This window comes from Barbus barbus, assembly GCF_936440315.1.
Source record: "Barbus barbus genome assembly, chromosome: 40".
Classification (NCBI taxonomy): Eukaryota; Metazoa; Chordata; class Actinopteri; order Cypriniformes; family Cyprinidae; genus Barbus; species Barbus barbus.
The window spans coordinates 13,304,814-13,330,221 of record NC_136718.1 but is presented as its reverse complement, the minus strand read 5'-3'; the positions used below and the strand labels follow the sequence as shown (position 1 = coordinate 13,330,221).

At 36.6% G+C, this 25,408-nt stretch overlaps 1 protein-coding gene across 3 annotated transcripts in view; it reads left to right on the top strand.

Moving 5' to 3' along the window:
* The window catches only part of LOC306859116 (polyhomeotic-like protein 2), a 36,407-nt gene extending 11,891 nt beyond the window's left edge, over positions 1–24,516 (top strand). The window contains exons 2-15 of one of the 3 annotated variants that reach the window (XM_079399964.1): positions 4,661–4,895; positions 6,579–6,722; positions 8,630–8,707; positions 8,946–9,107; positions 10,370–10,522; positions 10,619–10,931; positions 15,982–16,343; positions 16,446–16,599; positions 20,652–20,848; positions 21,655–21,784; positions 22,212–22,326; positions 22,419–22,542; positions 22,636–22,909; positions 22,986–24,039. In XM_079399964.1, coding sequence (XP_079256090.1) covers positions 4,725–4,895; positions 6,579–6,722; positions 8,630–8,707; positions 8,946–9,107; positions 10,370–10,522; positions 10,619–10,931; positions 15,982–16,343; positions 16,446–16,599; positions 20,652–20,848; positions 21,655–21,784; positions 22,212–22,326; positions 22,419–22,542; positions 22,636–22,909; positions 22,986–23,140 — 2,532 coding nt within the window. In that variant the 5' untranslated portion in view covers positions 4,661–4,724 and the 3' untranslated portion in view covers positions 23,141–24,039. Of the gene's footprint in view, positions 1–4,660; positions 4,896–6,578; positions 6,723–8,629; positions 8,708–8,945; positions 9,108–10,369; positions 10,523–10,618; positions 10,932–15,981; positions 16,344–16,445; positions 16,600–19,383; positions 19,782–20,651; positions 20,849–21,654; positions 21,785–22,211; positions 22,327–22,418; positions 22,543–22,635; positions 22,910–22,985 lie in introns of those variants that run through there. The other 2 variants (XM_079399965.1, XM_079399966.1) reach the window with 2 other exon arrangements.
* The last annotated feature ends 892 nt before the right edge of the window (positions 24,517–25,408 follow it).

The following is a 25,408-nucleotide window of genomic DNA, read 5'->3' as shown; positions in this document are numbered from 1 at the left end:
TGCTGCAAGAATATTTTGTTTGTTACTTTGAGGGAACCTTAGAACATTTGTCACAGTTCTGAGAATGTGATGTTTCTGTCATTCCAAGTGCACTTTTTTTGGCATACTATGCGTTTGACTGCCTCTAAATAACACAAATCACCACTTGTGACATTATCAAATGCATTCCAAAGACACAAAAGCAGTTTTACCTGAGTTGAAATCAAAGCATTAATCACGCTTTCAGCACGTTATAGAGCCTGTTGATACATCTCTTTTGGTCTGTGAGATCCCCAGATGGATCAAAGCCTGGGGCTGCCTCTGGTGCTGTTGTTATGACTGCATTATGTTGTTCCAGCCAATCAGTCTTCACATTTGTTCAGAGCTACTGGAGCTGGCGTGGGCACATGGATCATAAATGAACTGAGGCCTGCAATTGTGAGAAGTGTTACAGTTAGGCAGTCAAGAACCACAAAACGTCCAACAAACTGTGTAGCTGTCACTTTCAGTGAGAATTCAAAATAAGAGGATTTAGTGGTGAAAAGGACCTGTCTGCACGGATTAAATTATGATTCTGTCTGATGGGACTCAGTGTGAGAGTGACATGGATTTTAATGCACAGCAAACCACTAAAGTATATTGGAAACAGGTGAAAAGTAAAGTAGCTTGTGAACTCGCTGGTGGGTTTAATGATCATGCTCATTTTCCCTATGTTTAAATTTAAATGACCTTTGCCGTCATCTAACGCTCACTTGAAGATATCTGTAAAACCACTAGACTAATTGAATAATACTAATAAATGTAATCTTTATCAAATCTCAAAATGAATATCCAGTTTCCACTGTACATTACAACATGCCCAAGTTCACCTGATTAGTTGATTTTAGTTTTGTGTTTTATTTTTAATGAATTTAGACAAAATAGAATAGTTAGCACCAGGATGAAAATAATTTATGCCTTTTTCTGTATGATCAGAATTTTAATATCAAGCATTTCCTTTAAAATTAGTAATTAAAATATTGTGCTAATTATATAATTTGTGATTAAAAAATTAATTACATTTGCAAAACAAAAGCATAAACTCGACTGTATGTGCAAATGTGTACACAAACACATACAGGCCACTTTCACACAGCAGCCGAATACGGTTTTTAGTTTTGGCCTGTTCACACGAAGAACGATAACTAAAAAGTTTTTAATAATTAAAATTCTGTGAGAATAAGGAAGTCCACAACACAAACATACTGTAATGATAATGACACAGACCAGCGATATTACTGGAATGATTCGCTTTGAAAACTTTGTTTTCAGCTAATGAATGATAAGAAAACATTGAAATCAGAATTAAAGAGCTGAGCATTTAAAGCTGCACAGGATAAACAGAACGTTATCCTGAATTGGTGACACTAGTTATCATTCGTGATGTGAACTGTGGACTGTAGCACAAAGCGAGATGAACAAACTCAGAGTTTCAAAATAGGTTAGTCTCGCATAGCCAGACCATCAGACTGACGTTCAGCCAACGGTCCGTGGGTGTGACGTCTGAGGCTAAGACTAGTTTAGAGATGACAAAACCAAACAATCCCAATTTGGTTTAGATCAGGATCAGCGGGCTCACAAAGCTTGATATAAACGTTCCCTGTCAACTCAGAGTTTGAACCAGAGTTTGTGATTAACTGTTGAGAGCTTGCACCTGAAATTGTGACGTGTGCCGCAAACAGCCAATCACAGGGAATGTGGAGAGCATCAGCAGCAAGGCGACGGCGTCAGTTGGATTCACCTCTCGCAAGAGTCAGCGCAATTCAATTTTCTGCTGAAGATTATAAGATGTTGTTGTTAAAAATAAATTAAATGCATTTACAAGGCAGGAATAAACACTTCTGCTGCAGCAAAAGTTTGAGAAGGCAGCAAAAAGAAAATATGACTATGCAAATGAATCAACTGAATTTAATTATTTATAGTTTCACACAGGGCTCAAAGGGGAAACATAGCCTACAAGTTAAGTCATTTTAAAAGTTGGATATATTAAAACTTGTCTATATGTGTCTATGTTTAACTTAATTCAAATGCAAAGCTTAAAATGAATTGCCACTTCATATAATAATTTGGAGCTAGAGATACGAAATATAGAAATTAAACTCGAATTTACCTGGGTAAAAGCTGAAACCGTCTTCGTACCACAGGCCACGGGCCTAGACTGCTAAATAAATACACTTGGGTGATTCTCTGAATTGGGTGCCCTTCAAGTCCCCCAAACTTACTTCAAAGATTTTCAATTGAAGGAAATCACAAAATGCATTTTAACGCTGTCAATTAATAGAACCAGGTGCCTTTGCATTATAATGCAACACAATTGCTTTTTTTTAATTTTAATTTAAATATAATGGGTTGCCTAAGTAGTAGACAACAAGCATGTTTGCATGTCCTCGCTAACCATCATTACATTTTCATTGAATATCAAACAAATAAAAAGTGCAATTTATACCAAAATGTTGCTGCTAATATAATCATATGTTGGTCTACTTAAACTAAAATATACATATATATATAAAAATGCATTAATTATATATGAAATTGCAATATTTATACACGTCCTCCAGTTTGTTTTCAACCCCGTCACGCCATACTATTTACCCCCCTATAAAAATAATGGATCAATCCCTGTGGCATCACATCCAGGCAGTGACATCACACAAGTCTCTTGAAGAACATGCTGCAAAGAAAGGCACTTGCCAGTATCTTTTCTTACCTATATTTCATGTTTTTCACTGTCAGATTAAGATTGTCAGGCTCAACATTTCAACTCTGTTATATGACTAAATGATAGTAAACAACGGTTTAAGAAGAATTAAATAATAGTTTTGCAAAACATTAAAATTTTATGATGTCCTAAATGCCATGTGGTGCTACTGTCTTAGCTAAGCTAACTGTTTTAGCTACTGTTAGCCAAAAACTTCAACCCCGTCACATTCAACCCCGTCACATTTTTTATTATAACAGGGTTGAATCGTTGTGACAGGGTTGAAAGTTTGACACTTCTTAGTAGATTACTCAATTGTAGACTTGTTGTATTGTAATGTGAACTGTCAGAAATAATCAATTATGGTATTTTATGTTCAATATTTCCAAATGGAAAGATCGATTGATGTTAGTGATTAATTAATGCTTAATGCTTTTGATTTAATGTTAAATACTTACTAAAATGTTTGTTTGTTTTTGCCAACTTTAATCAAATAAAATGTTATTGAATGTGATATCATTAATTTTACAGGTAAGAAATCCATACTATATTGAAATAATGATCAACACTTCAACCCTGTTATCATTTTCAACCCCGTTATGCAGAGTTCAACCCTGTTATTTGACAGTTTTTATTAATATTTTCGTGATAAGAAGACAAATTAGGTCAATGTTTGTTTTGCTGTGTGCAGAATTTACAGGACAGTCGGAAAAAATATGAAAGCCTAATTAAATCCTAATGTTAATGCATATTTTGTGATAAGATATGAAGACCAATGTTAGATGCAGTTTTCATGACCTGATTTGGTATTCAAATGGTGAGTATTTAAAAATAAAATTCTACATGCAATAAATGATATCAAACAAGGGACATCTCATTGAAAAGCTTCTACAAAAATTTACTTGAAAATCTTTTTAAATCATATTTAAACAGGGTCCAAGTGGTCTGTGACGGGGTTGAACTCCAAAACAACTTTCAGTAAGAAAAAACACTCGATATCGATTAGAATTTCATGCCTGAGGTGGGAAAATGTATTTTCTTAAAGGTTTGACTAATCCACTATCACATGAAATGATCAGAAATATAACTATTTAAGGTATATAAAAAAAAAAAGGTATGACCCAAAAGGCACCCAATTCAGAGAATCACCCACTTACCTCTACCCACACTCGGTTAGTAACGAAAGTGACAACTGCATATAACCGAACTGATATTTACAATTGCAGTTTCGGTTAAACTGTGCTGTAAACACAACCGCACCGAACAACTTTCCTGTCTGCTCATAAAATGCGTAACGTACTCAAACAGTCGGAAATATAAACTGTATTATCTGTAAGTTTTAGATCAAGTCACTGTCCAAATACTGCACTTATAATTCAATAAAATGCACTGAAAGCAGTTCATTAAGAATTGACAAATGAACACGCGGCAGCCGCATTATATTTACGTTAAGCACGTTGTTATGGTTAGATTCTATTTGAGGCTATAGTGAGGATCGAGTCTCAGTTCATTCATACACAGTTTGAGTGGCACACTTATTGGCATAATTTTGTCTTTAAAACGGTAGTGACATTATGGGATACTTATTATTAGAACATCTGCTTTAAATATTCATGATAAAACCTAAGTTTATAAATTATTGTAACTATATAATATCCAAGTGCTTTTATGAGCAGCAGCAGCAAAATTGACTCTGTGGAGACGTCCCACTTGTCCTACCCACAAATTATGATCACACCTGCTACTGAATACAGTTGTCAATCCCAAAAACTCACTGATCAGTGACCACAGTGAAACTGTATGTGTATGTATGTGTAAGCTTTACAACCCTAAAATATAAGATGCTGTCAAGTTCTGAACCTTTTCACAATGATTACTGACTGTTAGCAGTGTAAAACAAGGCTTCCAATGATGGACATGTTGCTGTTCTGTCTTTCTCAGCTGGAGGGGAGTGTGAAGGATTGACTGTAACCGTGGATCGGGCACAGGCAGGTGGAGGCCCCCCATGGAGAAGGAGAAGGAGCAGGGAAGCGTGGCTTCTAGTGCCAATGTCAACATCCCCAGCACCACCTTAGTCTCAACCGGCAGCAACACTACAACAAACTCCTCCAGCAGACAGCAGGCTGTGCCTCAGATATCAGTATATGGAGGAATCACAGACAGACAGACTGTTCAGGTAGAAATAGTCAGTCAACTACAAGTCCTTCACTGTGCCCCTAAAATTACATTATCCTCTGGTGCCCTCTACAGGCCATGTGCAGCAAGTACTTCTAAAATTAATCAGTATGAAGGTCTTATTCATCATTAACTTGGTGTTCTTTTTTAGTTAAGTGTAATTATTAGGTTTGTTGTTTTACTTAGTAACACAGCTTTTTAAAATAAATATATGTTTTATTGCAATATAATACATCCTTAACTATCCTGAATGATAGTCCAAAACTCCTCTAAGAATCAGTGTGTCAACAGCTGACCAGCAGGGATTGGCTGCACAGAACAGGATCTCTGATGTCAGCTGAATTTTAATGGTAGTATGCGGTAACACTGAGCACATGGTCAGTAAGCATCCAGTTGGATTTATTCAAGAGAGCTCAACATTTGGCCACTCACAGGGTAAAATCGTTTTTCTTTCGGCAGCATATGTACATTGTTAAACAAGTTTGATATTATATAAGCGACTGTGAGACACATAATCTTGCTTCTTAATAAGAACATGAATGTTTTGACCATTTTCTTTTGTTGATTTGTTTTAAGGATATCTATCCTTATGTGACTTAAGGAACAATCATTTCTTTATGCATTTTGGTGTTTATTTCCTTATTTCCTCATTCAAATTAAGGTCATCGCTTTAAATACATTGCAGAAATAATTTAAATTGCTATATATTATGTAATATTAATATTTTTATTTTATTTTAAAATATGAATATTATAAAATTATTATGGTAACACTTTGGTAGCAATAAAGTTCCCCGTTTTAACATGAATAAATGCATTAGCTAACATGAACTAACAATGAGCAATATATTTTTTACAGTATTTCTTCATCTGTAATGTTAGTTAATGCAAAAATAGTTCTTGTTGGTTCACAGTGCATTAACTAATGGTAACAGATACAACTTTTGATTATAAATATGTTTTAGTAAAAAATTGAAATTAAGATGAACTAAGATTAATAAATGCTGTAGAATGTTTGTAAAATGTTAACATAATTATTAAATAAAATATTATTATACTAAGTAAATATTAAAATAATATTTTGATATTAAGGATGAGATATGAACACAAATACATGTGGAAAATAAGACAAAATACTTATTTAGAAAATGATTTCTTGCAGTGCAAAAGCAATTACCTGTTAGCAAGTTTTGTTTATTTGTTAATTAAACACTTTTATCTAAATGACGAATTCAAGGGATAGCTCAAACAGAGAGAGAGATAAAAATAAAAGCAGTGGTTTTCATTTTCATAGCACACACTCACACACTAAAAAGATATCCAGTGTTTGACAGTCCAGTGATTGCCCTGAGGACAGTGCGTACAGATCATGTTAGGTGGGATACTTTAGCTGTGGAGGGAATGTAGTCATGCTGTCAGGCTGCTGTGATGGATGGCAGTGACCCCACTGCCATATCAGTACACCCAGCGACCATCTGTGTTTACAAAGGAATCGCTCTGGTCTTCTTTCTGCATAGAACATTATGTGCTGGTTACAAATTATACAACACTAAATGTTTTTCTTTACGCTTCTGTGGTATGAAACACACCATGAATAATATATCCCCTAAAGGACTTAGTAGACTAGGGGCAGAACAATATTCACATGTTCATTTAATAATCCCATCTCATCTCATTTTACTTAGGTCATCCAGCAGGCCTTGAACAGGCAGCCCAGCACAGCGGCAGCTCAGTATCTACAGCAGATGTATGCAGCTCAACAACAACACCTCATGCTACAGACCGCAGCACTACAGCAACAGCACCTGAGCCTGGCTGCAGTGCAGCAGGTGGGCACACACCTCATAGACATATACAGTGGGATCCAGAAGCCATTAAAATTGTTTGCTTTTAGTTTGCCTATAGTCTACTTGAGCTGCATGAACTCCACACCTTTGTGTAAAACCTGATCATCATGTTCTCCAGCATGATTTGAGAATGATGCTCTTCGATCTTGAGCTTCAGTAGAAGAACATCTGACCATCTGCACAATAAATTCACATCACACATTTGATTAATGATTTAGAAATAGTGCTGTATCATAAATGTTACTTAATCGTTTTATGCCATAACTTTTTCTTTCATCTAAAAGATTTAAATTAGATTTTGAATCAGACTTTCAGACTCCACTCTACAGCAACATATGCATCCATTAAGTGCTTGCTCAAGCTTATTGGCAATGTGTAATGCATGCTGGTACTTTATATTTACTCAAAATTATTCTCTGATCTAACAAACTAACTGTTGTTCTAATATTTGATCAGCTCAGACAAGATTTTTCTTGTTTGTCTCTCCTTAAGGTGTTTCATTCGGAAAGATGAAAGAAATAGTTTGTTCAGTGATTACTCAACATGCACAATCATGCTCTTATTCAAGTAGTGCTTTACTGTATGTGAAGATGTATGTGTATGTGAGGTAGTGATTAAAATACAATACTGTGTGATGATAAAAGCACATAAGGTCTAATGAAAATCACTCAGGGCTCTTTTTGAATTGCGCAGTCAGTAACTCAGGGTTATTCATCTCTTGTGACAAGTATTGCTGTGGGATTCTTTGCAATGCCCAAAGGCATGTTTTGCAACGTTTAACAGAAATCTGCTCTGGCAGAGACACATCCTGTGGATATTTGAGGAAACCAAGCAGAAAAAGCGTTACATAACATTTCACAAATTATTTGATTTAAATTTTTAGCCAGCATGACAAACTTGTATTATTTGTTCAGTGGGTTATTGCTGTGAATTAAATTAATAGGTAGAAATAAAGTGCTTAAGTCAGCTAAGCCATTGCTAAGCATGTGATTTAATAATTTTTATATTTTTAACCAGATTTTTAAATTTCTATAATATCATGCACATTTCATGAAATGTTTAAGAAGACACAAACCAATTATTACAACAAAACATCGCAGAATTCATCAAATCCAATGCCAGTGTTTGGTTAAAACATTTTGATTAGAGAAATTAAAACAAGAAGAAACATCTTTTATATTTCCAGATAAATTGCCAGTTATTCTTGTTAGTTAGTTAGAAATGCATATGGTTAAAATGGCAATATTCACTCAAATCAAAACTAGCGAAATTATTTTCAAATCATTTTATATGTAAAAAAAAAAAAAGTTTGTTTGATTCAATATTTGATGAACACATGAAAATATACTGCTGAATATTAAAAATGGCTTAATACCTACACTACAACTTGGTGACAAGACAGTTTTGATTCAGAAATTGCTAGTAAATTTCATTGAAATTTAAACCATAAAACATCGAGTTAAACATAAAAATGTTGAAGTTGAAAAACGTAAATAGTATTTTCTGGTAAAACATAATTTAGTTGAAAGCAATTAACCAATAATGACCCTTTTTATATTTATAGAGATTAAAAATATTTTGTTTCACAAAAAGGAAATGCCTTTGGTCAAGTAAAGTAGAGTTGAATGTATTGTGTGGTTGTAGTGTTGTGGCAGTCTGTTCACACTGTGCTGTGGGAATGAGGGATCTGTTTCCTGCCTCCCTCTCTCTCTCTCTCTCTCTCTCTCTCTCTCTCTCTCTCTCTCTCTCTCTCTCTCTCTTTCCTTCTCTCTTGCTCTGTGCTGTTGTTATTGATTAATGAGTGCTGAGTTTGACTTGTGAGCTGTCTCTGTGTCTTTTCTTTTACCATCTCTCTCTCTTTCTCTCTGGCATTCATTCATTCCCCATAGGCTAGTATAGTGGCAGGAAGACAAAGCTGTAGTCAGAATGGCAGTACATCCCAGCAGACTGTGGCCTCCCAAACCACTGTAAGTATTATTAAAGCTGACATTGATATCTCACTCAACAAGTCTCCTGTGCTACAGAAAAAAAATGGTTGTGAGTATTACTTACAGTCAACCGCCTTTTTACCTGGCAGGTTCTTTAATGTTTGGCTGATTGTGATAATTCGTAATGTTTTGGTTGAGATTATGATTTATTCTTTTAACTGCACAGCCTTCAGAAGATAAAAGCATATGTTGTTAAGATTTTTCCTTGTTGAAACAGATAAACCTTGCCACATCCCCAGTGGCAGCTCATTTGATCAGTCGAGCCCATAGCGGGAGCTCTGTTCCAGTCTGCATTGCCCAGCAGGCCGTGCTGCTGGGAAACTCCTCCACACCCACACTCACCGCCAGCCAAGCACAGATGTATTTACGAGCTCAGATGGTAAATCCTCTTACACACGCCCTACCACATGTACAAATGTACAGTCTAAATAAAGACATAACATAGACTTCTGTTTTGTTTTTAGTTTTTTTTACATAATTCTTCTTATAATGACCACAGATTAACCATAACCCATTTTATTGCATTTTATTTGTGCAAAGATGCAATTTCCTGCAGGATGATGTCATTAATAAACTGGTAGTGACAGGAATATTGAAAAAGGATGTTAAATGATAATGAGAACATTGCGTATATCTATAAAACTATAAAATTAGTTATTAGTACTACTATTAATAATATTGATAATTATTACTACTACTACATATTACTATTAAAAGTATTTCCAAAAGAATTAAAACTTGTTTTGTTTAACAATATATTTTAATATTAACAAATTGCTAGTTTTTCATGTTAGTAAAAATGGCAACATCCGCTTAAACTAAAAGTACAGAAATTATTTAAGATTCACCTGTACATTCATTTAATCATGATATTGTGAAATTTCATACAGTTTCCCTCTTTAAAAATGTATATTTTACTCAATGTATAAATTAAGAATGTCCCTAAATGTGCCTAAAAGGAGGTTTTGTCATGTTTAGCTAACTTCTGTTTGCAAATTTGGCATTAAAGTATAGCAAGTAAATCCATACACCCTGTGTGCAATTGTGGAGTGGTCGCATTTCAAATCCTGTACATAAATGGATCATTTTGGTCCCCCCTAATGGCTGCGCTAACTGTACTGTGCGTTATACAGATATACCAAGTCAGACACACTGCTACTAGACAGTCTTCTCCAAGATTTCCTCATGAATAAATAGTAATTTTCTTGAAAATGGAAAAAATAATTGGCATCTGACTTCATTTTACAGTGGCCTGCTTATACTTCTTTCCCTGGATTGTCTGTGTGTGTGTGTGTGTGTGTGTGTGTGTAGTATTCATACTTGCCATCTTACAACATCTTTTTCATTTGGCCTTGGATAGTAAACGTGGCACAGCTGCAGCTCTTCAATAAGGATGCTGACGAAAATGTTTTCACTGGCACATCAACTCTATTTTCTCAAATACGGTTTTTGGCTAGGAACTGATTAGCAGTAAATGAGCTGTTTGAGATCTGCCAGAATTTGAAATGCAGTCCTTTCAGCACTGTAACAGCTGAAATGGCTCAAGTGTTCTCTCTGATGTCAAATCTGATAGCCTGGTTTTGTTATATAAATGTGACTCATACATTCAGATGAAGCAGCCATTTTTGGTGTGATTTCCAGGCACAGCAAACCAATCTTGTGCAAGTAGCAAGGAGCCTAGGACGAGCTGTTCCTTTGTCCCCTCAGCTTATCTTCACCCCAACTGCCTCAGTCACCGCAGTTCAGCCGGAGACCTCTGCGCTGTCAATCAACACGCCGCCCACCAGCGGACAGGTAACCCTAACATACACCAGCCTGACTTACATCTATACCAATATGTGCTGTTTTTTGAATGCCCCACTAAAGTCACTTCTGTCCTTCTCTGCTCAGGTGCAGAACTTGGCTCTTCGTGGGCAGCAGGGGGCGCTGACTTCCTCCCTCTCTCAGTCTCAGTTACAGAGCCTGAGTGTGAAACAGTGCCCCGGGGCATCAGCGCAGCTCTCTGTGACTAGCCAACCAGTGGCCCGATTTAGGAGTACTGGACCGGAGCCGAACTCTCAGGGAGCTGCTGCAAAGAGCAGTCCTGCAGAAACGTCCTCAGAGACTGTGGGAAATAACGACAAAACCAGTGACCTCACAACTAGGGAGCTTAACGTGTATCCCAATGTGACCTCAGTGGCGGGCCATCCTCTCATCAGCACAGGTTAGCGATCACTGTCCGGATGCTGTCTTCACATTCAGATGCAGTGAAAGTGTAGCGTCTCAATTGTCTTACTAATGTAGGAGTGAAAGCAACAAGAAAAGCTCAAGTGCGACCACCTGCTATGTGTGTTTGTGGGTGGTGGGATTCAATGTTTGTTTGCGCCCCCCCCCCCCCCCCCCCCCCCAAAAAAAGCCAAGCTTAAAGGATATCCTTTATCACTGAGACATTAAAACATTTTAATATAATGTTTTAATCATAGACTTTTAGAGGCTGACCAAACCTCATCCTGATTTTCATTGCATAAAAATGACTAACTTTTTCTACTGGTCTGCATGTATGAAACACATAGAGAAATAGGAATATAAAGGGCTTTGTACATTCTAAAAAAAGTCTATAAGAATACAGCCCAATGAAGTGTGTTAATATGAAGGAATATTCCTTATGGATGTTTCAGTGTTTTTTACCTGTATTTGAATCATGCATTGCATCGTGTTTCAGCGTTATCCATAAACTTAACGGAAAACATACTGGACATTTCTGCCAGGACATTGTAGGTTTTTCTGAAAAAAATTCTGTGCAGTGTAAGCATAAAAAAGATACATTTTTAACATTGCATCAAGAGATTTCATTTCTTGTTTTTGCATTTGTCCACTAATCTCATAACACATCATCCGTCACAGACATATTAATAGCAACAAGCCACACTCAGAACAAGCAAACCCTTCAGTAGAGCCACTCTAAATCCGATACAAATGGAAACCACAAGCGGGCTAATGTGTTATTTGTGGGTGTGGGTTTCTGTGCATGTGGTAATGCCCTGACCATTTCCTGTCATGAAAGCTTAACAGAGAGGGTTCAAGCACCAATATACACACAGAAATACTAGAGACAAAGCCAGAGAAACCACTGGAGCCATGAGGGGGGTCAGTACTTACTGGCAACACAAGCCATTAGTATATTTTACTTTACACACGTGTTGCTTAAATGAGTTTCATGCACCTACAAATAGCAGTATGATAAGTGAATTCAGCTCTGTTTAAACATCTGCCCAGTTCTAGTAGCTCCTAAAAGAAGACCTGTTATTATGGTAAATGTTGGTGGAAATACTATATTTAGAGACGAAAATACTATGGAGAAACCAATTGATAAATGTAAATGGTGTGTTGAATGGCTCACCCTCCCATTGCCCATGTTTTCATCATAAGGAATTCATTAGACAAGAAAAGCATATAGCCAGGAGCATGAAACTCAAAGTATTTGGACCACGACTGGAGAGAAACCTAAGTAAGACCAGACATTTCTTGGAATGACCACTGCAGAATTGAGGTGTTGGGTCTCCATGAAGCATTTTGATCAAGGCTGAGATTGTGGACCCACAGATTCTTTGATCAGTTGTAAGGAACCCCGCTCTAGACTAGTCGCGTCAAGCCACTTTGGCAACGTGAAATAAACTAGAGTCTATGTCAAGTAAACTAAATTGAGCTGTATAATGTCTTCTGTAGAGATGCTTTATAGCTAAATCAAATTTATTTTATAATTGATGAACTCTGCAACATTGACTCTCTCATTAGACTGAAATGAATCAACACTAAACTGACTTGAGCTTAATTTTCAACTCTTAGCTTCTGTAGAGTTACTTTATAGATGAATTGAGTTCATAACCAATGAACTTTGCAAACACTGTTATTAAATTAAATGAGCTGAATAATGAAACCATTGTCTGTTTAGAGCTACTTTACAACTGCAATTGTTTTCATTTTATAACTGAACAACATAAATACTATTATTTTGTTATTACTCTGAAACTGCTTTGAAACAGTCTGTTTTGAATAAATGAGACGACTCAAGTTCTCACAGAACACATTCATTGCATTTAAAATTGCGATGCTGTGAAGCTAAATTTGTAATTTAATTTTTTACTTGTGTTTGAAGTAGCACTCAGCATTGAAGCTGGGGAAATGCTATTCTTTAGCACTTATCCCTCAAAGACCAGGAAGTCTTGCAGACATTTCTTTTTCTTTTCTTTTTTGTCACATTAAACTGGGCTGAGAAAGGGCAACAGTTAATTATTTATCAACGTGTGGAACTTAAACCAGAATGTGGTCTTCAGTGCTCAAAGAAAGGCCTGCATCTGTTGTTGCTATTCTATGAATGCTTTGAACTTAACAGGCTGCCAGAGGAGTGTGCGACTATGACACACTATCTGATATTGTGTTCATTTCGACACACTCCCACTATCTTTGAACAGACCCTCTATTTGTATGGATGATTTTGATATCAAGAGCATTATGTTTGATCGCTTGCCTTATCACAAGTTGTTCTTCTTTGAGGCAAAGCATGGCATGAGAATTTAATTATGCTTATCGGTCTCAACAGTACTCAGTAACACAAAGGTAATATTTTAATGTAGAGTGAGGAAAGTTTAAGACCAAGTGAAACTGTGCAAAATTGTGTCACACAGTCCAAAACAACTGTCCTCCATTGTTCAGATTGTCCCGCTACCCAAATTCTACAATTGGCTAAGCCTGTGTTGGGCTGCTCAAACAAACAGAGCAATATTAAAAGTGCCTCATTGTTTACACAATGGACTGGAAAAGTCACATTTTAAAGTGACTCACTGCACATTTAAGGTCCTGCACAAATTATTCTGACATTTCTCTGAGTTACCACAGCACAGGCTGTCAGAGTATGTCTAACTGAAGGTTACTTGGAGCCATCTGATTCATCCAGGTCATATGGAGCGTCACGAGTGGATGAGTAGAGCTATGCTTTATACACCTTACAGCTGACATTCCAGATCAGAAAGCTTAACTCAGCCAAATTAACCCATTAACCTCAAGTCAACAAGATAAACCTGCTAGAACAATGAGAAGCCCTCCGGGAATCTCTCAGGCATCACATTTAGGCTATAGTGCTATAATCTTACATCTTACACCCTTACGCAAAGAAAATATATGAATAATCAATATATTAAATGACATAACAGTATATTAGAAATTATACAGAATAATATATTGTGTAAAAATATTACAATATATTGAATAATACATAAGGAATTGCCGCTTTCATATATTGAAAAATATGTGACAATATATTTACTTGTATATCACAATATATGTCATTTTATATTCAGTAATACACTTTATAATATATAGATAAAGATATGGTACTGCATGTGTAAAACTATATGGGCCTATATACACACACACATATATGGAAATATATATTTCTTATTTTTAACAATCATTTATGATATAGATGTTCCATATTTTAAAATAAAGCTAGTTTACAAGAGCATACGCTCACCTGCTCATACTAAGCACTTAGTGAACAGACTATCACTGTGCTGAAAAGTCATTACTTTTTAAATAAAGTAACATATAATTTAATGGTGTTTGGCCAATCGTCATCCTGACCACAGGCTCTTCCCCTCTGCACAGTGGTAACCCCACAAACTTACACATAACAGAAAGCCTTTTACATTTCAAAATAATACAACATTAAACACTAACAGATCTCCCCCTATATTAATATTGAGGAAAAACACATGAAATAAATAATACTTATTTTTAACATTTTTACTCTCCTTTAACAGTCAGAAGCAAAGCATGCTGGGAGCTGGAATATGCTTTAACTCATTCAGTGAATGTGTGTATATATATGTGTTTACTGTACATACATTCGCATTTATACGGGAGCATCTATGAGCAATATATACTCAATAAAGGATCAAACATTATGAATATATAGCCATATATTGTCAATGCTTTTTATTGAAAGATATAAGCACTAGCTTCCAATATATGGAAATGTAGTATGTAATATATCACATTTTATTTTGCAGAATATTCCCATATATTTTTCTTTCGTAAGGGCAGTGAGACATTATTTTACATATGATTGTATTATGTATACGCATTAATTGCCAGTAAAATGGTTTGTCTAAAATTATCCCATCGTTTAAATTTAATCAGCCCAACTGAGCGGTGTTTCTCTAACAAGATGTCAAAGTTTTATATTATATAGGTGTATATTTGGAGACTCTTTTATATAAGTTATATATTGGGACACATATTGGGAGTACCCCAGAACGTAATCAATGTAATGAGGGTTGTTTACGTTCAGTAGACAGTGAGTACATGCTGAACGCAAACAACCCTCATTACATTGATTACGTTCTGGGGTACTCTCCAAAATGGAGGAAGACGGTAACTTGGGGAGAAGAATTGCTGAATAAATTATGATATTAATGTTTTCTTTGCACACAAAATTATTCTCGTAGCTTCGTAAAATTACAGTTGAACCCCTGATGTCACATGGACTATTTTACCAATGGCCTTGCTACGTTTCTATGTGTTGATCATGGTAATATCCTTGCTGTCTACGGAGGGTCAGAGAGTTCTCAGATTCCATCAAAAATATCTTAATTTGTGTTCCGAAGATGAATGAAGGTCTTATAGGTTTGGAATGACATGAGGGTGAGTAATTAATGATAGAATTTTCATTTTTGGGTGAACCATCCTTCTTCTAATGGTACAAACATGTTTAAAAATACCAATTATGTAGAACTTGTAGTTATTAATCTGGCACTTAAAAATAGAGTTTCTTTAGTGGCATCAATGGTTCTATAAAGAACATTGAACATCCTTGGGAAAAATACACTGTAAAAAAGGTTCTTTATAGCAGTAAAATTATTAAAATGTTTTTCATAAGAAAAAAATCTTTTAAGAGTTGTTCACTCATATGATCTTTGAGGAACCCAAAATGGCGATTGCATCGCTATGAAAACCCCCTTTTGGAAGCTTTATTTTTAAGAGTGTATAGTGCTTCTTTTTTGCTTCTTTTTTGTTTTCTTTTCTCATTTTAATTTCTGTTACATTGTTAAGCACTTTGGATAGCTTTGCTATGTTTAAATGTGCTATATAAATAAAATTTACTTACTTACTTACTAGTGTCTCTACTGTCTGCTATAGTGTAGCAGGTTTATTATTTGTGTTTCTCTGAAACTGAAACATTAACCACATACGATTGTCTTTTGTTTTTATTCCAGCATATAGCCAAATTCAGACCCATCAGCTGCTCCAGCAGCACAAGCAGCAGTTTTTGATACAGCAGCAGCCTCAGATACTGCAGAGAGGTCAAGCGCAGCTCTTAGAGGCTGCCACCATTCATCCTCACACAGTGCAAGCTGTAGCCATTCAGCCTGCCCTGCCAGCTCAACCTCAGCAGTGCCCTATCCCTCTGCTGCCCAAAGTGCCTGTTACCTGCCAACAAGCTACCATCTTCCATTCTACCACTGTGAGTCAGCAGGCTCTTGTCCAGAATGGACAGCCACCCATGCTGAGCCACAGCAAAGCAGCACCTCTACAGCTTACCGCAGTTAATGTCCAGATCCAGCCAGTTCAAACTCAAGTAAGTGGAATGAACATAATTTATATTTTGTCTGTTTCTTGATTTGTATGTATCCTAATTTTCTCCTATTCCGACCTTGTCCTGTTCTGACATTAATCCCAGCTGGAAGTAACCACACAGGATGTGTCCGATAAGGACACCACTGTTCCTCTCGAACCGCAGCTGCTATCCATACCAACACAAGTGCCAACCCAGACAGAACAATGCCAATCGGTCAAACAATTTCAACAAAGCCAAGTGACAGTAAACAAAGAAGGTACTGATTATTTTATATTTACGTTGTTTCATCTCAATGACTTCCATTTATTTAGTTTGTTGATTAAAAAAGGTTATTGCATTTTGTTTATTGTAAGAAATCCCTACAAGAATTTTTCTGTGTTTTGATGAACACATATATAGAAGCCAATATTGGCTCCTTCTGTTTTAATGTAATCAGTAACTTGAATGAATATATTTAGTACATCAAAGCCACAGTAAAAACAGCTTTTTTAAATACTAGGGTGCAGATAATGGGGGTTTTGGGCAGTCTGTTTCAGTTATTTAAAAAACTAGACATAACAAGACTGCATATTGTTAGGTGAATGGAGTATGTTTTACACGAAAATACTATTTCAGTCATTCTACTTTAAAATGTCATGTTAAATTCAGTATTATGTGTTTCTTTGTAATTATTTTGTGAGTGAATTTCTGAGTGAAAATGATTTCTACACCAATTTTGTTCAGTGTGGCTGATTTATCATTCTCTGTTTCTCTGAAACTCAACTGAGAATGCCAAATTGAATACTTTCAGCTTAAAAACTATTAATTATAGATTCACAAAATATCACTCTATAAAATACAGTATGATAAATCTCTGAAAAAAGGCATGAAATATTGAAACTATTTTGGTCACATCTAGCTACTGACTGCAAAAGCAAGAGGAAAGACTCCTGCAGCAATCTTGACCTAGCCAGACAGACCTAGCTAGCCAGCCACCACCATCTGTAGGTTTGCCAGTCTCAAAAACACAAAGACCAACAACGCGAGCTCTCCCCTCAAGCGGAAGAGTAGATCTGTCACACCCCCAGTGTCTATTGTCTGGTTGCTACACTTGCGAGAGTGTGACAGCTTCTGCTATAATTAGGGGTGAGGATCTGAACTCCGTTGTTCTCGTGGGATGTGAGAATAAAGGTGGACACACTCTGGCTGTCTGGCAGGTGTGTCGGAGGCCTAACCTCAGACGTTAAATTATGAATGATGATAAACTGTTCTTTTATGAACGGAAAATGGCTTGAGCCATCAAAGCACTTGAATCATAAATCATGTCAGGTTTTTAATTGTATTATGCTGGCTTCAGATCATTTCGCTTGATATGGATCATGGTCCATTCATGAAAGTTTTAACGCATCTTTTGTTTTAGACAAAACACATTTAGTGGTTGTTCATGTGTGGGATTAAAAAGCATATACTTTAATTTGGTATTTCAATGCTAATATACATGTCTCAAAGAACTGATCACTGAGCGACATAACTTTTCTTATTAAAGCAGACAACAGCCAAGATTACAAAAGATATGTTGTAATAATATCATTTATTATTAATAGAACTGAGGTTCTATTAACGTTACTGGAAGAATGTATGTTCATAATTTTGAGAAAACTTTTGCAATTATGTTTATGATAGAAAATTCTGAGAATGTTCCATATTAGCTGGAAAAAAACTGCTTGCAATATATAAAAGGTAATGGCTCCAGACATTGACATTGCAGTCCAAAACAAGCCTGGGTTTAGCTTACGATACTTAGACTCCATTATGTTGGACTCCCAGCTGCTGAGTGTGGCACATGAGTGGTGTTGCATTTCTTATGAGCGATAGACTCACTATACATGCACCCTGGGTTACCCTGGGTCTTCTTTGTCCCTGAGGAACCCAAAACCACTCTTAGCGAAATATTTGTGTCTGCTCTCAATAAGATGTAATCTTGCAACTAATGCCGAGTAGACCAAAAAAGCTTTTAAAAAAGATAAAAAAAATTGTTTTTCAGTTGATGTATTGGACATGTACAACAGTGTAGATGAATTAGTTACTGAGAGAACTTTACAAACTTTATAATATTTTATTTTCTAACGTTTCATTCACAAGGAGGAGTTTTAATACATGTTTATAGTATAAACAACAGTCTGCAATCATAAGCAAGTTTGGCATTCATAAAATAGTGTAATTCTCTCTGATGTCTGTGTGAACCAGAAGTTGTGACCGACTTCAGTATTGTGACGTATTTCCCAGTATATTCAAACTGAATATTGCATGAGAGCTTGATTTTAGTTCAATCTCTAGCTCACAGAAGACTGACGGTTGGAAAGGAGTGGTTCAAGTTTCAGATTTTGACCAAAGATTACTAAGGCAAACTAATTTTTTCATGTGGATTCATTTGCACGGATTAGTTGTTCAAAACTACTAATGTGCTCTGTTCCACTGGTACAAAGAAATGGCATAGATTAAATACATGCAACAATTAAATACATGCAAAATTTGATCTAGACCTGGCTATATTATTGGGATACTAGTATCACTATACTGTATATATTGATATTGCCTAATATAAGAAATGTTTCAAGTAGGCTAGTATGCTACACTTTGTCAAATTACCTCATATTTTAGTGAGTTGTCACTCAGAAACAAATGTCACTTTCAGTCTTATTTTATATAAAAATTTTAACTTTGACAGTCTAATAAAGTAATTTTTCAAGATTATTTAAGTTTAGATACTGCTTCCTGTTCATTCATCACACTATAAATGAGAAAGTAAAGTCGAACGTACTGCAATGTGGCATTCCATGTTGCTAAAATAATATGAGTAGTATGCTAGTATGCTATTCCAAAAATAGCAATGGAGTATTAGATGCTCTTTCTTTGCCTACGTGCACCTCTGTCATGGAGCGGCTCACAAGTTTTAACCAATCACAGAACGGCTCTGTGCTAAACACGACCTGCTATTGGACAGAATTCCAAGCGTGTGTGACCAATCGCAGCTGCGCGATGTTTCCTATTCAGTTCCTCCATACAAAGAGGATTAGAGAGAGAGTGCGGCCCCGCTGCTCACATTGAGGGAGTCGGTTAAGAACAAACAAATCCACGCACACAAACAAGTTTGGATCGGATCATTTGTTGCACTGCTTTGTATATAATAACACCAGTGGATTATGAGAGTGTACTCGGGAATGCTAAATTCACTTTAGTGTTTTCCTCTTCTGGCGCTTTAAAGTGTAAGTAAAGAGTGCGCGAGCGGAACAAAGGCGTGTGCTGTTGACAATCACCAGGACGCCTGTGCGCGAGCGTTTGTCTGCAGCGTGAAACCCTGCCAAATGTTCGAGATACAAAGTTACAAAGTTCCTCTGTACTTGTTCTGGGACTGAGGGGTGCGACTGGTCTTTAAGCTGCTGAGATATTGTTTGCAATGTGAGTGTTGTGAACCGTCTCGAGGAAGCATGGGATAGTGCTGCTACAGTACAAGCGTAAAATTTGGCAGTTTTTCAAAACGGGTAGTGCTTAAAAAAACTTCTGCTTTTGATCGGGACCTTTCTTAGAAGTAATAATAGTCGTGTGCGTAGCACCTCATAAATCAGTTTGCTGTGTGCAGATATTACAGATCAGGTGGCTTGAATATGTCTTATATAGTATAACACAACTGTATGCGAGAGTAGTTTATACATGTGTCATGATTATACATATTACAGTGTGAGTTAACTCCAACCTTTCACACATTTCATAAAAGCACTTAGCCTATGAAAGTGTCATGAAATAGCGTGAATGAATTGTTCTCTTGAGTCGGATCTTTTCGATGAATCCGGTTCATTAAAGCGTTTTGAACGATTAGTGAGCACGAGCGGTTCTCTAATATCCAATAAAGTCAATCACACTGTAAATGTGTATTACGCGATTGTTTGACAGTTTGATCAACACACGCGAAATGGGGTTAGTTTTATTAAATAATTTATATGAAACGTACAGTTATGTATTCACAAAGAAGTGTAAATTAATTTCACTGTTTTAAGGTGCAGATACTTTACTTTCGAAATGACCAAATTATCGCAACAACAAACTGAAATTAGACCGGAAAGTACTATAAACACTTACTAAAATGTAAAAGAACAGCGGTATAAATCATGGATTTTGGTCATGTCACGTAGTTACGCAATTACGTAAAATTGTCACTGAACCGGATCTTTGAAACAAGCTGTTCTAAAGAACCGATTCGTGGAAATGAATCAGACTTGCCCTCAGTATTATGGTGTTTCTGATGGATGCTGTTGTGCTTGTGTTGAGCAGGCAGAGTGAATGTGAAGGCAGGTGTGGGTTCACCTCCAGCCATGACCTCGGGCAGCGGCAACAATGCGCCCACGGTGACCGGCAGCGCTCCGCAAAATGGTGAGAGTAAGCCGCCGCCACAGGCGGTAGTGAAGCCCCAAATCCTCACGCATGTCATCGAGGGATTCGTGATTCAGGAGGGTGCTGAGCCTTTTCCAGTGAGTGCTTTTTATTTCAATCCATCCCACCTGGGTGTTTAAGTTTCTGTTTTCTGTTTCGGGTTCTTGCATAATAATTTATCATAGTTTACATTTAGTAAACTGTTGTGTTTTAACTGTATTTAATAGTTTTTATGGTTAGATAAATGTCACTTGTGAACAACTAAAACTGCTCTATTTGTGATAAAATAGCAAAAGCCTAAATATTAAAGTTACTATTACAATAGTAAATTGAGCATTTAAAATGTAAACCAACATTTTGACATCTAAGGTTGGAGCTGATTTTGTCATTTACTCGCCTCTTGTCACACTAAACCAATAAGACTGACTTTCGTCTGTGGAATACAAGGGACAGTTTTGAATAATGTGCTGATCGTTCCCTCTGCACTTAATTACAGTGAATGAGGACTTAAGTTGTCAAGCTTAAAAAAAAGCACCTTTGTCAAATAATACTGCAAAAATAATTGGAATGTAGCATTTTATGGTCAACTTTAACAATACCTTTGTGATTTTGGAGTTTGATAGCCCTAGTCCTCATACAACAATATTGTTAAATATAAATTCTGTCTTCCACAGAAAAAAGTAACATGGGTTTTGGGCAAACTATTGCTTCAAAAAAATATTTTTTTAAAGAGGCACACTTCCCTCTAGTGGACAATATAACAGTCATAACTTGCGTCTGCAGACTTTGGTAGAAGTTTCAAACACAGTGAGCAAGCACATATCCCATACATGGGTACATTTGATCATGCAAATACATGTGTAATGAATAATATTTTTATGCAACACCTTGTGGATCTATCCAGGTTGAACGTCCGTCCTTGTTGATTGAGAATTTAAAGAAGCAGAAGCAGCATCAGGCTTATTCAGACCTAGATCAGAGGTCTCAGACCTTTCAAAATGCCGACTCTGAGATGGATGATCTTTCACAGCAAGGTAAGGGTTACTTTAAGCCTAAAATACACCACATGACTTTTGCCACGATTTTCAAATGTTAGAGCTAGTCTGCTGAGTTGACAGATTTTGCAGAAAACCGCATAGTGTATGATGGGCACAGACTCATAATTCGTAACTCATAATAGTTGGATGATAACAGACATGTTTGATAGTTTTACATTTTCATCGGCCATGTGTTTTGGTGTGAGTTTGTATTTGGATTGAATTGAAAGTTTATTGAAAGCTAGTGTGTCATCCTCAGTTGTTTAGTGCCTGATGCCTACTTTTTCTGTGTAACAATTTACAAAGTCACCAAATATATGATGCCTAGTGGTTCAAATGTTCTGTTCTGTAGTGTATTTAAGCCTTTAGTTGCACCCTTGATGCTCAGACTGTTGTCCAATCAGCCATGTGAATTCTTTCATAGAGCTGAATAATCAGAATGCCGAGCCAATGCTGTCATGTGAATTCTGTGGGACTGTAGACTTTGCATATAACTTCAAAAGATCCAAGAGGTTTTGTTCTACGGTGTGTGCAAAGAGGTACGTGGATCCTTCTGTAGCCTGTAAATTATTTTAGATTTTGTTCAACATTTGCTTGAGTGGTGGTTTGACTTGTTTTTCTTCTCTTCCAGGTATAATGTTGGATGCACAAAGCGGATGGGACTTTTCCCAAGAAAATCAACCTCAGAGAACCCAAAGAAACAGAAAGCCTCCAACGCCAATCATCATAACAGCAGCACGGATGTCAGGAAACGGGTAATCGCCATTTCTTCCTGTCTCGTTGCAGTGTCCCATTTGGTTTGTCTATGCAGAAATGTGCTTACTTGTCTCCCTTGTGTTCTCTCATAGAATCCTAGTGCTAAAACAACCATGGCCACGTCTTTGTTATCTCCACACCCCTCTCATCCAAGTCACGGTGAGTCCAGCCAGTGCTCAGACATGTCCAGCTTCGAAGAGCCCATTTCGCCACTGTCCGACTCCAGCTTTGGAGCCCAAAGGCTTCAGAACAAGGAAAGATTCGATCACAGTAGAGAGCTCCCTCTCCTGACGCAGCACTTCCTGGCCAGCGACCCCACCAAGTGGAACGTCGAGGACGTCTATGAATTCATCTGCTCTCTGCCAGGTAGCTACCATAATGTTCCTAGGCTTTTTTGTGTCACGAATGACTTGAGTCACTAACTATCTGTCTTTTGCACCAGGCTGCCAGGAGATCGCGGAAGAGTTCCGATCTCAGGAGATCGATGGGCAAGCCTTGATGCTCCTCAAAGAGGATCATCTCATGAGCACCATGAACATCAAACTGGGCCCAGCTCTAAAAATCTTTGCCCGCATCAGTATGCTCAAGGACTCGTAGCCTTTCCCACAGCCTTATCTAGCTTGGAAAGGACATCCTAACAGCTCTGCACTGGTTTCCTCATCCCGTTGTGGCTTTGGATACTGGGGATTGCTGCTCCTCAAAACCACAAACTTGTGTATAGTTCTCGTCAAAGTCAAATGGCTTCGTTCCTAAAGCATGATGTGACTTGATTACGAATTTCTCGTGTATTCAGCTGTGCCAGGCCTGGGAGGGGGCGACAATCCATCATGTCAAGAAGACAAGCACAAGTACTTTTCCATTTGTGTAAACAAATGGTCATCGTGGTAGCATGGAAACAGGTTTACAGTTCCTTCACTGTTTTGAACTGGACCTTGTGATGTGTTTGTCATAAAGTGGCATAGTTGTAGTTCTGGTTCTCATTGTCACAGTTTGGTTAGCTAAGGAAAAAAATTGTACCTTTAGCCTTGCAGTGTGCCAACATTTGTAGGTAGTAAACTGTTCAGGTTTTTTCATCTCATAGGATGTTCCTCAATACAATTACATCAGATTTTGTACTCAAACGAGGCATTTTGCCACAGGGATAACGGGAATTAAAACTTTGACTCTCCAAGATGTGCCTAATATTTTCTAAATAGCCCAAAGATTACACAAATGTTCATGTTTTTAATTAAAGTGAAAGCAGCATTTCCAAAACCCATTTCCCAGCATTCATGTTTAAGGACTGCAAGTAATATAACTCTACATTTAAGTTCACAACCCATCTTGGTATGATCTAATGAACTGGGATAATTTTTCATAAATCACTGTTATCCCAACCATCAATGTGTGCACTCATGTTTGGAAAGCTAGTGCAGCTTGTCTCTATTTTTACATTCATCATTTGATCAAATTTCTGTATTTATTGAGAGCAAGTCTCTGGTTCTGTTTTATATTTGAAAATAAAACACAGAAAACACTGAAGATGTCAGATGATTGTTTTTCCAATGAATCAAAACGTCACAGATCCTCATATCATAGAGCAAGTGGATAAAAGATGATTTATTTTTAACTCTGGACAGTTAAGTAGTTAAAACTGATAACTGCATTCACTAGATCATTAAGTAGCGAGTCTGTCCTCGCTGCAGCCTGTAGCACGATGACGTACTGGATCAGATCCAAAACGTAGTGGATGTTTTACGCGCATAATGCGCATGCGCAAAGTGGAGCTGTCATTAAAGCTAGTATTAAATGTAAATTAAACCTTAATTACGAGATATATAGGTGTGTTTCACAGGCTTACACAAATTATAGTATACTGTGATTTTAAACCAGTAGTGCAGACTATCGAAATTTTTTATAGTTTTGAATGGAGTTTATTTTTTTGCTTCGTTTTGGAAATAAATCTACTAATTACAATTTTGTTTGTTCTTTATGAAAACATGGGTTCTATTGTCTTTTTTTCCATAATCGTCTTCTAGTTCTGTCAATAATTCGTTCATGAATCAAATATTATTTTTCGTTCTCACTCTCTATGCTATAGGCCTACGTGACAGTATAAAAGTTATAGGCCTACTAAAATATGCCGACATCTTTATTTTTATACCGTATAAAAATAAAAATAAAAACAATCCTGTCAGTCGGGGTTCCGTTAGCCAAAAGACCCGTCAATCCTATGTCCTACAAATAAATACACACACGATCGGGGACAAGGTAACAAAGATGACAATATATATATATTTGTGTTATGCATATGCAAGTTAAATCTCTGGAGATAGATCTAATGGCTAAAGACCATCCATTCCGTTACGAGGGCGATTTATTTTTTTTGAGTGTTTTGTATTATATCATCAGATGATGTGTGAAAAGCAACTAATAAAACATTCGTTACCTGACTGAGGTGTTATTAGCGAGGTAAAGTCTTATTATAAATTTAATGGTTTTCTAATTATTATTAGCCTATTGAAAATGTTTGTAATAGCTATATAAACAAAATGGATCGGCATTAATTTAATATCCCCTATGAAATTTAAATAACCATGACGGATACAATCAAAAAGACATTTAGCTAACTCTGTCAGAGTGATGTATATATTTATAATTAGCTATTTAGTGCAACATCTGCATATGAAGAGCTCATTTGCAAAAACAGATAACTGTTTTTAACAATTCTCAGAAATCATGTTTCTTCACTGTGCAGTCCAATTAATCTCAATCAAACTGCAGTTGGCTTATTTTGACTAGGTTAAAAATAACTAAAAAACAGCTAATTAACACAAAACAAAAACAACAATAAAAAACATGATTTAAAAAAAAAAAAAAAAACTG